The sequence below is a fragment of the Dipodomys ordii genome, unplaced genomic scaffold (genome assembly GCF_000151885.1).
Source record: "Dipodomys ordii isolate 6190 unplaced genomic scaffold, Dord_2.0 Scaffold32, whole genome shotgun sequence".
Taxonomy (NCBI): domain Eukaryota; kingdom Metazoa; phylum Chordata; class Mammalia; order Rodentia; family Heteromyidae; genus Dipodomys; species Dipodomys ordii.
The window spans coordinates 16427969-16441828 of record NW_012267248.1 but is presented as its reverse complement, the minus strand read 5'-3'; the positions used below and the strand labels follow the sequence as shown (position 1 = coordinate 16441828).

The window sequence follows — 13860 nt, the reverse complement described above, 5'->3', positions numbered from 1 at the left end:
CACACACACACACACACACACACACACACACACACACACACACACACTACATTTTCTTGATCCACTGAGGTACATCTGAGTTGGTTCCATATCTTAGCTATGGTAAATAATGCTGTGATAAAATATTATGGCCTTGTTTCTGAACATTTGGGTAAATGCCCAAAAGTGGGATTGCTGGGTCCTATGGGAGCTCTATTTGTAGTCTTTTGAGGAACCTCCATAGTGCTTTTCAGAGTGGATGAACAAGTTTACACTCCCACCCAGTAGGGTTCCCTTTTGACCACATCCCCTCCAGCATCTGTAGATTTCTTGATTATAGCCATTCTAACTGGGGTGAGAGGGCTTAAGTTTTTTGGTACTAAACTTGCCTAATATATGCAAGGCTAAGTTTCAACTCCTGAACCAGAACAAAACCGCAAACAACAGCAACCAAAAACCCTAAAAATACTTGGTAATCAACCAACAGTTCATGGCAGAATTTTCCTTCACCTCACTAAAATTCTTAGAAAGAACTTGCCCGCTGCTTTGTTTTCTCACCATTTCTATAATTTACATCCAAGTCAACAGCTATTTTTTCTCCAGAGGTGGTCATTATATTTCAGTTTTAGGAAGACTTACCAGTTTTTGCAAGGTGTTTAAAGAGGTCTGATAGAGCTCGCTGCTTCTGCATGAGAATGTGCTTGGCTTCTGAGTGCTGCTTCTCCCTCTCTGCAGAGTGATCCACCTTTAAGCTTTGCAGCGCATTTACAGAGGCAATCACTTCACCTATAGGGAAAACAACACAATAACAAGGACCTTTGGTGTCATCAGAATCAGAAACTATGAGCCACTCCATCTCAGTCCTGAACATGGACCCTAGCATTTAGAAAACATTCCATATGTAGATGCTTAGTATGTGCACCCAATGCTACTGAACACCAAATACGTGAAGTATTTTATACTAAACTTTTTATTGCCTAACAAATTTCTGTCAAATACAGTATGTATTAACATCCTACACAGTAGCTAGTATTTGCTAAACACTCTTTTAATCTGCACAACTTCAGAAGCACTTATCTGAAGCTCCCCTTTACACTGTGAGGCTCAGAGATGTCTTACCACTTTCTAACATGACTAAAATAGGACTTTAGCCCTAGTCTACTGGACACTAAAACCCTAATTCTTCTTATAGGCACATGCAACATCACGAATAGCACAGGCACCTAAAATATAAAGGGGATTGCCCATCTGCCACGGGTGCCACCATGGGAGTAGTTGTGGGCTCTTTGTCCTGCCACAAAATCCTTCTGTTGCTAAAGTCCTAACCCCAGTACTTCAGAATATGACTATATTGGATACAAGGCCTTTATAGGTAAAGTAATCCATTGTCTGTCTTCCTTTAAGACCACAAAGATGGAAGACTAATCAAGTGGGCAAACAGGAACATATGTAAGCCAAAGTAAGGCCTGAGAAGACATCAGTCCTATCTATGTGTTGTCGCTGTACTGTTTAGCTTCTGGAATTGCAACACAGTAAATTCTGTTGGTTAAACTACCTAGTCTGTGGTATGTTGTCAGGCAGCCCCTAGCAGACAAATAGAAGCAGTCCACAGACTAGGACAGGTGACCACACTCTTCACACTGACATGGCGAGAGGGCTAGCAGAGAAGCTCCTCTATGTCACAGAACTCAACATTTTGCATGTGGTTCCCACTAACCCCTGTCCTTAGGCTAAGGGATAGGCAATATCCTACTATAAAAAACAAAGGGCTTCCTGACAAGGACTGCATCTGTCCTGTCCCATTATGCTCACAGGGTTGGAGGTAGACAGTGATGAGAAAGACAAGGCTGCCAAAGGCTCAATTCATTTTAATATTAGGGTCTACCTTCCATTCTCAGTCACCAATCTGTTAACACTACTGAGCAGATGTTGGCTCTCATCCCTCATCCTGAGCAAGTACAGACACAGAAAACTGCTATACCTCTCTGAAGTAAAGAAAGCAAGAGGACTTCCCTTTCCTTTTATACAAGAGAAACATTCTGAAAGATGGAGCCAGTGTAGAGCCTGGGATGTCAACCTCTGTGCTCATTTACTTATGCTGCCAGCCAACAAGAACAGATAATGACAAGGATATCATAGAAAATGGCCAGGCCAGGCTTAGTAGTATATTTAGTATTTTCAGCTATTCAGGATGCTAAGGCAGGAGAATCACTTGAGCCCAAGAGCTCAACCAGCCGGGCAGCATAGTGAGATCTCAAAAGAAACTTAATGACCTAACCTAACACCCAAGAGCTCAACCAGCCTGTCAGCATATTGAGATCTCAAAAAAAACTTAATGACCTAACCTAACCTTTCTAGTTTTACATGAGGCAAATGAGGCAAAAACAAGAGGAAATGAGTACTGGATGCTTTCAGTGCTTGTTATGTTTGAGCTCTAATGACTTTTAGCTCACTTATTTCTTAAGCGAATTGTTGAACACTATATAATATATCAAGAAAAGACACAGCCACTCATTTCTAGCCATCCTGGGCCATTGGGGAAAACACAGCAAATCCCACACATGACCCTGGCTACTGGCACCCACCAGTGAATTGATCGAGGCCTTCTACTAGGTTAGGCAGGGGACTCTCCCTCATGAATGTCAGACACATCTTTCTCATTCGTTTCAAGAGCTTTGGCAAGCGACGCAGAAGCTCCCCTTCCACGGAGAAAAGACCAGTATTCTGACAATGCTCTGGAACTGTGGCCTATGGGACAGAATGGAGGTTAGACTCACTGCCAACAATGACAGTAGCAGTTTTGACTGCTATCTTAGAAACCCCATGAGAACAAATGTAACACTACAGTAAAATTGATGTATATACAATGGATATTTAAAAAAACATATTCCTCGCTTGATAATTACTCATTATCTTGCCTATGTAATTGTAAGCCCTCTGTACGGTAATTTCACAATAAAAAAATTATATTCCTGTCTTTTATTTATGCCAAAAATGAACTTAGAATCTTATTCTTTTGCTTGATTTTTTTTTTAAGGCTGGAGCTCTACCACCTGTGTCATGCCTTCACTTTCTGTATTATTGCTTTCTTTACATGAAAATAAGAGAGACTCCTCACCCAGAAAGCCCTGAAGAGATTCAGGTTTTGTCCTATAAACACAGTAGAATAAATAATTTCTGCTCTTATAGTGTTAAAGGCACATTCCCCAGACAAAAAAGGAAGGCAAATGAGTGCAAGGCCTTGAGCCTAAGCCTTAGTAAGAATAATGAATGTGTTCCCCACCAAATCTTATTTCTACTACCACCTAACCCCACTATCCACCCTTATAACAGTTCTAATGTCTGGAATTCAGATACTGATGAAGGGAAAGGTGTTATCCATTAGGTATATTTCCACCATTCCCCCAACCCTGAAAAGATTCTGTGAAATTTCAATGTAATCACTACCAAACCAAAAATTTTGACCTTAATGACAGAAACAGTGAAATGACAATCTATAGAAATTTGGCAGGTATGTGGCATCTCCACAGTTATTGTTAAGCCACTCTGCCAACTCTTTTTGGGTTAAGATTTTGTTTTATGCCTAGTAGGTTACCCTTCTCCAATTTATGCTTTCTAGCAAAGCTCACAGGACTATGCTACCACAACCAGCCATTGGTTGTCTACCAATTGGCTTAGACCAGAATACCTTACTCTCCATTTTCCAAGTAACTAGAATTACAGGCACCCCACCCCATACTCAGCTTCCATTATATACTTTTTTCCCTCCTGGTCCTGGGGCTTGAACTCAGGGCCTGGGAACTGTCTTTGAGCCTCTTTGGGCTCAAGGCTAGTACTCTACCAATTGAGCCACAGTGCCATTTCCAGGCTTTCCTGAGTAATTTATTGGAAATCGGAGTCTTGCGGGTGCTGGTGGCTAATGCCTGTAATCCTAGCTACTCAGGAGCCTGAGATTTGAGGACTGCAGCTCAAAGCCAGGAAAAGTCCACGAGACTCATCTCCAATAAACCACCAGAAAACCAGAAGTGACTCAAGTGCTGGAGTGTTCACTTTGAGATGAAGAGCTGAGGGACAGTTCCCAGCCCCAGAGTTCAAGCCCTAGGACCCACAAAAGAAGAGGAGTATCACTGACTTTTCTGGCTTTAAACCTTGATATTCAGATCTCAGTCCCCTGAGATGGCAACAGGAACAGCCATCCTATAGCAACCTGCGTAATCAATTTGAAAAACAGTCCTGGAACCAAGTATGTACCCTAGTCAGTAGCAAATACTGAAGTCACCTCCGTGTGGTAGTCACCTGATATAGCAGCCCAGAGACAGTTTTAATAGCACATTTGAAAACTGATGCAATTCTTCTAAGTACATGCAATGTTTACAGATAAGCAGTTGTCTCTCATAGACTGAGACTAACAAACTTAACAAGCTGGTTAACTGTACAGTAAGGCCAATTAAAAACAGGTAGTATACAAATCTAAAAAACAACATTTCAAAGGAACTTTGTTGTCTAAATCTCAGGACACCTCTTAAAAATGGTATAGATTAAGCACACACTGTCCCACCAGCTAGTACCTGCCCAGTGGTTGACCGAGCCAATAGGGTCTCCTTCAGTGCCTGGTTCAGACTCTGAATGCAAGACAGTTCACTTGTGACTTCATCTGTTGGCCTGGGCAAAAAGTCAGGTTGTTCCTCCTTGTCACTTTCCACCAGGCAAGACTGGCAAGGTTCACTCAGGATAGCTTCAAATTTCTTCATGAATTTAAAGAGGGTTCTGTCCCCAGGTATCAAGAAGGGCAAAATGGATTTGAAAGTTAGGACATATGTGTACACACATATGCATGTGGACATATGTACATATATAATACACACATAGACAATATGACAGATATTTACTGCTTTTTCTTTTTTCTTTTCTTTTTTTTACAACTGAAACTGAAAGAATGGTGGAGTTGCTTTCTCATGATAAATAGCTAGTAGGCAGCAGAAAAACAGCCCCTCTAGGCCACACAGTGTATTTTGTCCCAAGATGTACTTTTTCTTTTCATTTTTTGCCAATCACGGGGCTTCAACTCAGGACCTGTGTATGGTCCATAAACCTCTTTGTGCTCAAGGCTATAGCACTCTACCTCCAACCATAGCGCCACTTCTGGCTTATTCTTAGTGAACTTTTCTGTCTGGGCTGGCTTTGAACCACAATCCTCAGATCTCAGCTTCCTGAGTAGCTAGGATTACAGGCGTGAGCCAACGGTGCCCAGCTTACACTCATTCTTTCCTCAGGGAAATTTTGCTCTACCTAGTAGTAGGTGGTGTTTTAGGGTAACAACATCAAAACAATTTAGTTGCTTTTGTAGAAGGTCAAGGTATTTGTATTAGATAGATTAATAATGTAGTCCTTTTGCCTACCAAATAGAATTTTAAGTTTTGGTGTGTTTGGCTTTAAAAACATGAATTACCTATGTGTCTTTTCCACCGATTGTTTAATAGACCAGAAGTTGACATCATTCCACTTCGATATCTTAACAAACTCCTGAAAAATAAACAAAGCCCAAAAGATGGCCTTTTAAAGCTAATGTCATTCTGTTGTTTCTTAAGATTGTCTGTTAGCCATAGACCTGAGAGCCCATTCCATCCCAAACACAGGACTATGTGTTGAGGAACAAGTACAAGAGGAAGCATGAATTTGTCTTAAAGAAATCCTAGAGTGCTACCACAATCCTTAGTGTATCTGATATGCACCCCAGCTTAGAAAGCAATCAGTCATGTCTCTCACACCAGGACTGGGTCCATAACAATACTTTTCACTGAATAGGAAAAGAAAGGCCCTCCTTCCTATCACCCCAATCAATGGTTCAGGGACCCAAACAAAACACACTTCTGAGGTGGATGAAAAAAAGTGTGGGCAAGACCAGGTGAATATCAACAGATGGCTGTGGCAATCTTCCAAGGAACTTCATAGGAACCACTCCACTGACACCTTATATGCTTGGTCAGTTCACCAACAGGAAGAAACATGACCAAATGTAAATCTTGTCATCCTACCTGACTGTTGAAATACTTGCTTCTATGCCCTTTACCCCTGCCTCACTATTAAACAGACAGAAAAATAGATCTAGAGACAAAGAATTTGCTGATTATGTTCTCCAAGGGTGATCGTGACAGCTGTTCCATCTTACTTTAAGTTCTTTTTCTAGGGGGGAACGAAGTTCCACAATTTTGTCCTGGACTCGGTCAAAGAATTGCTTGTAATAATGGTACAAATTCCATAGAACACTGCAAAGTGAATCTGGAAGAAATGAAAAGGAAACAAAACACCACACTTGCTGCATGTACCACCTGCGGACTTCACACTTCAGTGATGAACCTTCCTCATTTCTGTATACAATGAGATTCCAACACATTTTTCACAGGCAGATATTTAGGGAACTTCTCTTAGCAGTTCCTAGAGATGCAGATTGTTAACACTATTCTGTTTATTTTGTCTTGTATTTTTTTTCTTGCTTTTCTATTATCTTAGATCATATCTGATATGAGTTCTACTAAAAATCACTACTTTCAAACTTTCTAAGGCCTGTAAAATCAACAGACCCGAATCCATTTCAAGGGAGGTATGCTGGGTGCTGGTGGCTCATGGCTGCAATCCTAGCTATTCAGGAGGCTGAAATTTGAGGATCTCCATTTAAAGTCAGCCCAGGCAGAAAGTCTGTGAGACTCATCTCCAATTTACCACCATTAAACCAGAAGTGGAGCTGTGGCTCAAAGTGGTAGAGTGCTAGCCTTGATCAAAAAAAGCTCAGAGATAGCACCCAGACTGAGTTCAAGCCCCACAACTGACCAAACTAATAAAATGTTGTCTATTAAAAGGTTTACCTCAAATTGTTCATTAATGCACAATCTACACTCATTTTATGCTTAAAATTTTATCCCAAACCTGATATATTCAGGGTTGGTAACTAACTAAAGCAGTTTATATGCAGTTTCTATATGGCATGATCTAAGAACATAAATGACCTGGATCAAACAGTAGCTTTTGCAGGAAATATACAATATCTAGGTAGATGTGCTACCTTGCCATACCAGTTCTGGGAGCTTCATTTGGCAACTTTTTTCACTAGATCTGTGCTAATTTACTTTGAATATTCTTTTCTACATCTAACATGGATAACACTGTTAAAGATGACACAGTGTCCAGATTTTAAGCCTGTAACAATGTATCTGGCTCCTGTGGAGAATTCAAAACCTAATGTATTTGAACAGTTCAAAGGAAAAGGAAAGAAAAAAATCCTCACCTTTTCCTTCAACTTGTGGCATCAGCAAGACATGACAATGGAACACCAGTAACATCTGAAGTCGCACGTGGAATTCACCCAGTGAGGATCCTTCAATAAATGCTTGCAGTGTATTAACCAACAACATTAGAGTCATCTGCTTGTCATCTGTAGAGATCAAAATAAAAGGCTAAGTGTCTTCAACCATCAGGTCCTATCCTTAATATACACCAGGGGATGGGATGGCCTTTAGGTAGAGATCACAACTAAAGTGAAGCTTTAAAGCAAGGATCACAGCTAATGGTGACTAACTTATAAGTATCAGCTCTGTACAAGGTATGTGTTAAAGGCACCAACAAATTGTGAAAGGTACTAGGGCTTGAACTCAGAGCCTGGATGCAATTCCTTATTTTTTTTGTCCTCAAGGCTGCTCCACTTATGCCTTTTTGATGGTTAATTGGAGATAAGAGTCTCATGGACTGTCCTGCCTGGAGTGGCTTTGAGCTATGATCCTCTGATTTCAACATCTTAAGTAGCTAGGATTATAGGCCTGAGCCACTTGTACCAGCTGAGCAACACTTTTAACTCAAGCATGTTAACTACCTATATCAAGGCAATCTTTATTTTGATAATCTCATGGACACAGAAGAACAAAACTTCCTATGATTGGTTCTCTAGACAAGTCACGTGCATTACCTTCCTGCTCCTCTATTCGTTCCTGCATGTGCTTCTCAAGCATCTGATAAATGGAGAACCAATGCTTTGTGGATTTCTCAGTATGGCGCTTCATAGTATTGTCCAAACTCATAGACCAGCAACTGAAAACAAAAATGAAGAGGTCATAGATACATTAAGACAAAGACTCACATTAAATACTGAATAGCCCCACAAATGGAAAAAGAATGGCTGCTCAGTCTGTTACTTTTAAATGCATGGCTTGTATTAATAGCATTTCAATGCCCTGCTTTAAACTCTGGGCTAAAAAGCATATAGTGTAACTGTGATATTAGATAAGCCCAGAGAATCTCAAATGAGTTACTTACTTCAGCTCCAGCTTACGCCACCGAATAATCATCTGGCTGATTAAATCCAGATGCTTCCGCAAAGACAAAGTACGACTTGCATTCTCCTCCCAATCCTATAAAAACATTACTAAGGGCATTATTCAACTCCTTAATTACTTCCTCCCTTCCCCAGTAACATCTAGGTCTTTGAGAGAAGATTACTAGGACTTTTAGCATATTTTACCTTTAGCAATAAGTTTACATCCTACATTATCTGGCTTTAAGTTCTTTCTGGCCATATGACATAGTCCAGTAGAGCTAATATTAGAGGTAGACAAAAGTACAGGGTGTTTTTAGATTGGGGCCTAAAATCATGCCTTTAGCTATCCCTGAAGTCATGTGGCCACCTTCTGTCAAACAAAGAGGCAGGAAGCAGCCACCTCCAAGGTTGAATAGGGATTGTGGAAGATCAAAGTCAGTCAGTGGAAGGTCTGCTGGGATGTGGATACCATGTCCTATCCTCAAAATGAGATGACTTGGCTTATCTCGATCCTAGGGTCAGTAGTTTAACTTGCATTGGTCTCACCAACAGAAGAAAAACAAGAATGTTTAAATTCCCCAAATCAAACTATAATTTACTACAAAATAAAATAAGGAAAAGACGGAATAATCTTACCTGTGCCTTTGCCAGAAGGATCTCTAAGCCATTCAGGAGCTTTGAGATAGGACTGGAGAGCGGGAAACTACGAATTCTGTCCATTACAACCAGTAGCTACCAGAAAGAAAAAAAAAGGGGGGATTATTTTTAGCAAAAAAATCGCTGACTCAAAGTTACAAGGGTATTAAAGAAGGTCCCAATGTTACTCTCTCCTTTGAAAGTGTCACTAAAAACTATTTAAAAGCTTGGTGATAGTGGCTCACCCTTGTGATCCTACTTACTAAGAAGGCTAAGATCTGGAAGACTGTGATTTGATAAGGAATATCTGAGAGACTCCATCTCCAATGAGCCGAAAATTGCTGAGCTAGAAGCATGGCTCAAGTGGTACGAGTGCTACGCAAGCAAGCAAATCAAGTGCAAGACAGTGATTTCAAAACCCAGCATTAGTGTATGTGTAATAGTGCACCTGTGTTCAAATGCATATGCACATGGACACATATGCACATATATACACAAACTGGAAACAAATTCCCAGGATGGTGGGTCCTACTACATAAATACTTCCACAAAAGAACTCTACTGGAAAATACGAACTCAAAACTGTCGATAAACTATCAAAATAGTTCATAAACTGTTTATGAATAAACATTTTTGTAATTTGGCACCTAAAAGGCATTAAAAAATATAAAATTAGGTGAAGACCAGAGAAATGTTGAAATTGAAACTGTCAATACTAAATAACCAAGGTCTGTTTCTAGAGCATTTAAGAAAATCATGGGGCCTTTAATATTAGGACTATGTGTATGAATAAACAGAAAAATTAGCAACATGGTAATATGGTAACTCTTAACAAATAACATTAATGGAGCCGGGCGCTGGTGGCTCACGCCTGTAATCCTAGCTACTCAGGAAGCTGAGATCTGAGGATCGCGGTTCAAAGCCTGCCCGGGCAGGAGAGACCGTGAGACTCCTATCTCCAATAAACCACCAGAAAACCGGAAGTGGCGCTGTAGCTCAAGTGGTAGAGCGCTCGCCTTGAGCTGAAGAGCTGAGGGACAGTGCCCAGGCCCAGAGTTCAAGCCCCACGGCCAACAAAACAAAATAAAACATCAATGGAATTCCTAAATATTACTTATATAGGAGCAATGCAAACAGGTAGGTTCATCCTGAAGTTGGCTTGGAGTATCTCTTTTGTAATCCTTTGTTTCTATGTATGAATAAATGCACAAGTCAATGTCACTGGACATAGTGTGAAGTGCAGAACTCTAACTGGCTGCCCTACCTGCTCAAGTACCGGGTGCTCCGGCCAATCCTGTAGCAAATGACTGACAGCCTCTGAGAAGCCTTGAAGCACAGGTTGACACTGCCTTGCCTCTGCCACATTGGGGTGCTGGTAGAAATCATAGGGTCCATCAGTCTTCACTGTAAGGTCTGAAATTGCTTCTCCAAATAGGGTGTTATAGGAGAGGGTACAGGCCAAAAGTTGGCTCCCTAAGAGGTTATCATTCAGTTCAACTCCTGTAAAATTAACAAGATCAAGTTGGTGAATTCAGGGAATTTTCCAACTTACAAAGATTTCAGAACAATGAATAAATTGGAACTAATAAAGAAGCTATTTCAGTTATTCTTCCCCAAAGTAATACTGATATAGAAACCAATGACTCTTTAAAAAAAAAAAAAAGAAACCAATGACTCTAATACCATAATGACCCTATATTCTAGGATGGAAGTAGCTTAATTCAGGTATGTCTCTGCCGTTGCCTTGTTTTTTTTGGTCTTTTGTAGCTTCCCCCCCCCCCTCCCAGAGCTGAGGACCAAACCTGGGGCCTTGCACGGGCCGGGCAGGCGCCCTTCCGCTGGGCTAAACCCCCAGCCCCTCAGGTATGTCTGTGTATAAGCAACAAACACAGGATGGGCACTGGATTCTTTTTGGTTGTTATTGGTTGTGGGGCTTGAACTCAGGGCCCAACACTGTCTTAAACTTTTTTTGATCAAAGCTAGCACTCTACCACTTTAAGCCACAGTGCCACTTCTGGTTTTCTGGTGGTTAACTGGAGATAAGAGTCTCAAGGCCTTTCCTGCCTGGACTGGACTTGAACTGCAATCCTTAGATCTCAGCCTCCTGAGTAGCTAGGATTACAGGTATAAGCCATTGCCTGGCAGAACACTGGATTTGATGCATTCAAATTACTGGCTTTTTTAATTGCTATGAACAAACAAAAAGGAAACTTAAAGCTCTTTCCTACTATTATAGGTTAATGCATATTATAGGTTAAGCCATACGGGAAACTTTATCATTAGTAAACAGATTCTGTGAGATTAATTTCTTTTCTTTTTTTTGTTAGTTGTAGGGCTTGAACTCTGGGACTGGGCACTATCCCCAAGATCTTCAGCTCAAGGGGAGTGGCTCTACCACTTAAGCCACTGCCTACTTCTGGTTTTCTGGTGGTTAATTGGAGAACAGGGTCTTACAGACTTTCCTGCCAGGGCTGGCTCTGAACTGCGATCCTTCTGAGTAGCTAGGATTACAAGTGTGACCAACCGGCACCCAGTCTGTAACCTTAATTTCTAAGTCCCTAAGCTGCTCTCAAGAATACACTACATGTGTGTGCATGGGTGAGTGCCTGTGCATGTGCTAGTTCTGAGGCATGAATTCAGGACCTGAGCACTGTCACTGAGCTTTTTTGCTCAAGGCTAATGTTCTACCACTTGAGTCACACCTCCATTTCTAGCTGTTTTTAAAATAGATAAGGGTTTCACAGAGTTTCCTGCCTTGGCTGGTTTTTAAACCACAATCAAATTGCAGCATCGGTGCCTAGCAAAAATACGTTAATTTCAGGACTGGGACTATTGCTCAGGGGTAAAGTGCATTCCTACTATGTGTAAGGCACTGAGTTTGACCCCATTCCTCCATCACACACAAAATTACTTGAGTTTTTTTAGAAAAGCATATAGAAAGACAAGAATCATATAAGCCAAGTACTCAATAATAATGAAAATCTACCTTACTGTGGAATTTTAAATTTTAAAATGCATAAATTCATTAAGCTTAAACAAAGAAAAACACCAACATGTCAAGAAAGAATTAAGTGAACATAGGAATTCATTATTTTAATCATTCCAGAGTAGCAATCGGATCTTCTCATTTTGATTTCCTAAATATGTAACACAAATAAACTGCCATACCCATTAGAGGGTAGAAATGTGTCACAAGAGATGCTCCAGTCTGATAGCAAGACAGAAACAGGCTGAGATAGTGCTTTGCTTCATGTGGTGGTGCAGTCTGTTGGTACCACAGGGACCGAGCAAAGTTGAGGCACAACTGCTGGTGGATCAGCATCACCATCTGCATTGAACTCTGAGAGAGGAGAGCTAAGTCTGTGACTGCCTTCTCTTCTTGCCCAGCTGAGGTTCCTTTGTTCTCCTCTAATGTTGATTTTTCCAAAATATCTTCAAAGTCCTGTAGATAGAATCAGAACAGTAAGACTGTAAAAATCACAAGCGTGAGATATCAAAAAGATAAAGACAAACAAATTAAAGGACGATAAAGACATGCAGAGAAAACATGACATTGAAAGAATTTCAATCCAAGAAAATATTCCTACCACTACCCTACCTTTTCATGTAGTGGGAAACATTTTCTGAACTCCTGTTCCTCCTCTTCCTCCTCACTCAAAGTTGCGTGAGAGCTCCTCCGGAATCGGTATAAGCTGGTTTCCTGCTCTGCCTTCTCTTGAGCTATGCGTTCTTGCTCATCCCACTCATTGATGATCTCCTAAAAAGTCACATAGCAGAAGGATTTGGCTGACACAATAAAAACACAGTACCAGGGGCTGGGAAGGTGGCTAAGTGGTAGAGTGCTTGCCTTGCATGCATGAGGCCCTAGGTTCGAATCCTCAGCACCACATAAGCAAAAAGAAAAAAGCCAGAAGTGGCGCTATGGCTCAAGTGGACCAGCCCCCCCAAAAAACAAGAGCCAATTATCTAAGGAATAAAATCTTAGGCAATGGAGAGCAAATAAGCTTTATTTCAAACTGTGTTTCTTCAGTAAACATAGATATCGAATCCCTTGCTGTGTTGCTAAAATTTCAAAGCTCTAAAATGTTGCTATGTTAATGAGACTTCCTTGTCATAAGCAAGTCCTTTTTTTTTTTTTGGTCAGTTGTGGGGCTTGAACTCTGGGCCTGGGCGTCATCCCTCAGCTCTTCAGCTCAAGGCAAGTGCTCTACCACTGAGCCACAGCTCCACTTTCGGTTTTCTAAGTGGTTTCTTGGAGATAAGAGTCTCATAGTTTCCTATCTGGACTGGCTTTGAACTGCTGCCTGGCTTTGAACTCAGATCTCAGCCTCCTTAGTAGCAAGGATTACAGGTGCGAGCCATTGATGCCTGGCTTGAAGTTAAGTGTTTTTATACAGGGCAACTGTAAGGGTTTGTAATCCATACTGTACTTGGCAGATAACGCCAAGAGCTGACTACAGAATCTGGAAAGAAAAATCTGGATAGAGACTAATTGGTTTCCAGGAAAAAAATTTGTACAAAGATGTCAGGTTCTTAAATCAGGAAAAAATATAAATGAGGACTCTAGTATTGCTCAGGGTTGAGGAAATAAGGACTTACCAACAAAGAAAGTAGTTTATATTTTTTTGTTTTTAAAGACATCAATTTTGATTTCTAGAACTTGTAATCAAAGATAAAGGATTGTTTAGTACTATTTTTGTTCCAAAATACGGAAAAATTATATATAATCAATGATAAGAAATAACATATATACAGAGAGTGAAAAGTTAATCAGTCATCACGCATATAAAGAATACACAATAGCCGGGCACTGGTGGCTCACGCCTGTAATCCTAGCTACCCAGGAGGCTGAGATCTGAGGATCGCGGTTCAAAGCCAGCCCGGGCAGGAGAGACCGTGAGACTCCTATCTCCAATAAACCACCAGAAAACCGGAAGTGG

The 13860-nt window shown here is 40.9% G+C and overlaps 1 protein-coding gene across 1 annotated transcript in view; it reads right to left on the bottom strand.

Annotated features, from left to right (window-relative positions):
• Mdn1 (MDN1, midasin homolog (yeast)) overlaps positions 1–13860 on the bottom strand; it is a 161743-nt gene that overhangs the window by 32947 nt on the left and 114936 nt on the right. The window contains 12 exon segments of the mRNA XM_013016634.1: positions 619–765; positions 2565–2727; positions 4548–4746; positions 5429–5502; positions 6149–6258; positions 7262–7408; positions 7937–8058; positions 8284–8378; positions 8921–9016; positions 10185–10420; positions 12089–12362; positions 12519–12677. Coding sequence (XP_012872088.1) covers positions 619–765; positions 2565–2727; positions 4548–4746; positions 5429–5502; positions 6149–6258; positions 7262–7408; positions 7937–8058; positions 8284–8378; positions 8921–9016; positions 10185–10420; positions 12089–12362; positions 12519–12677 — 1822 coding nt within the window.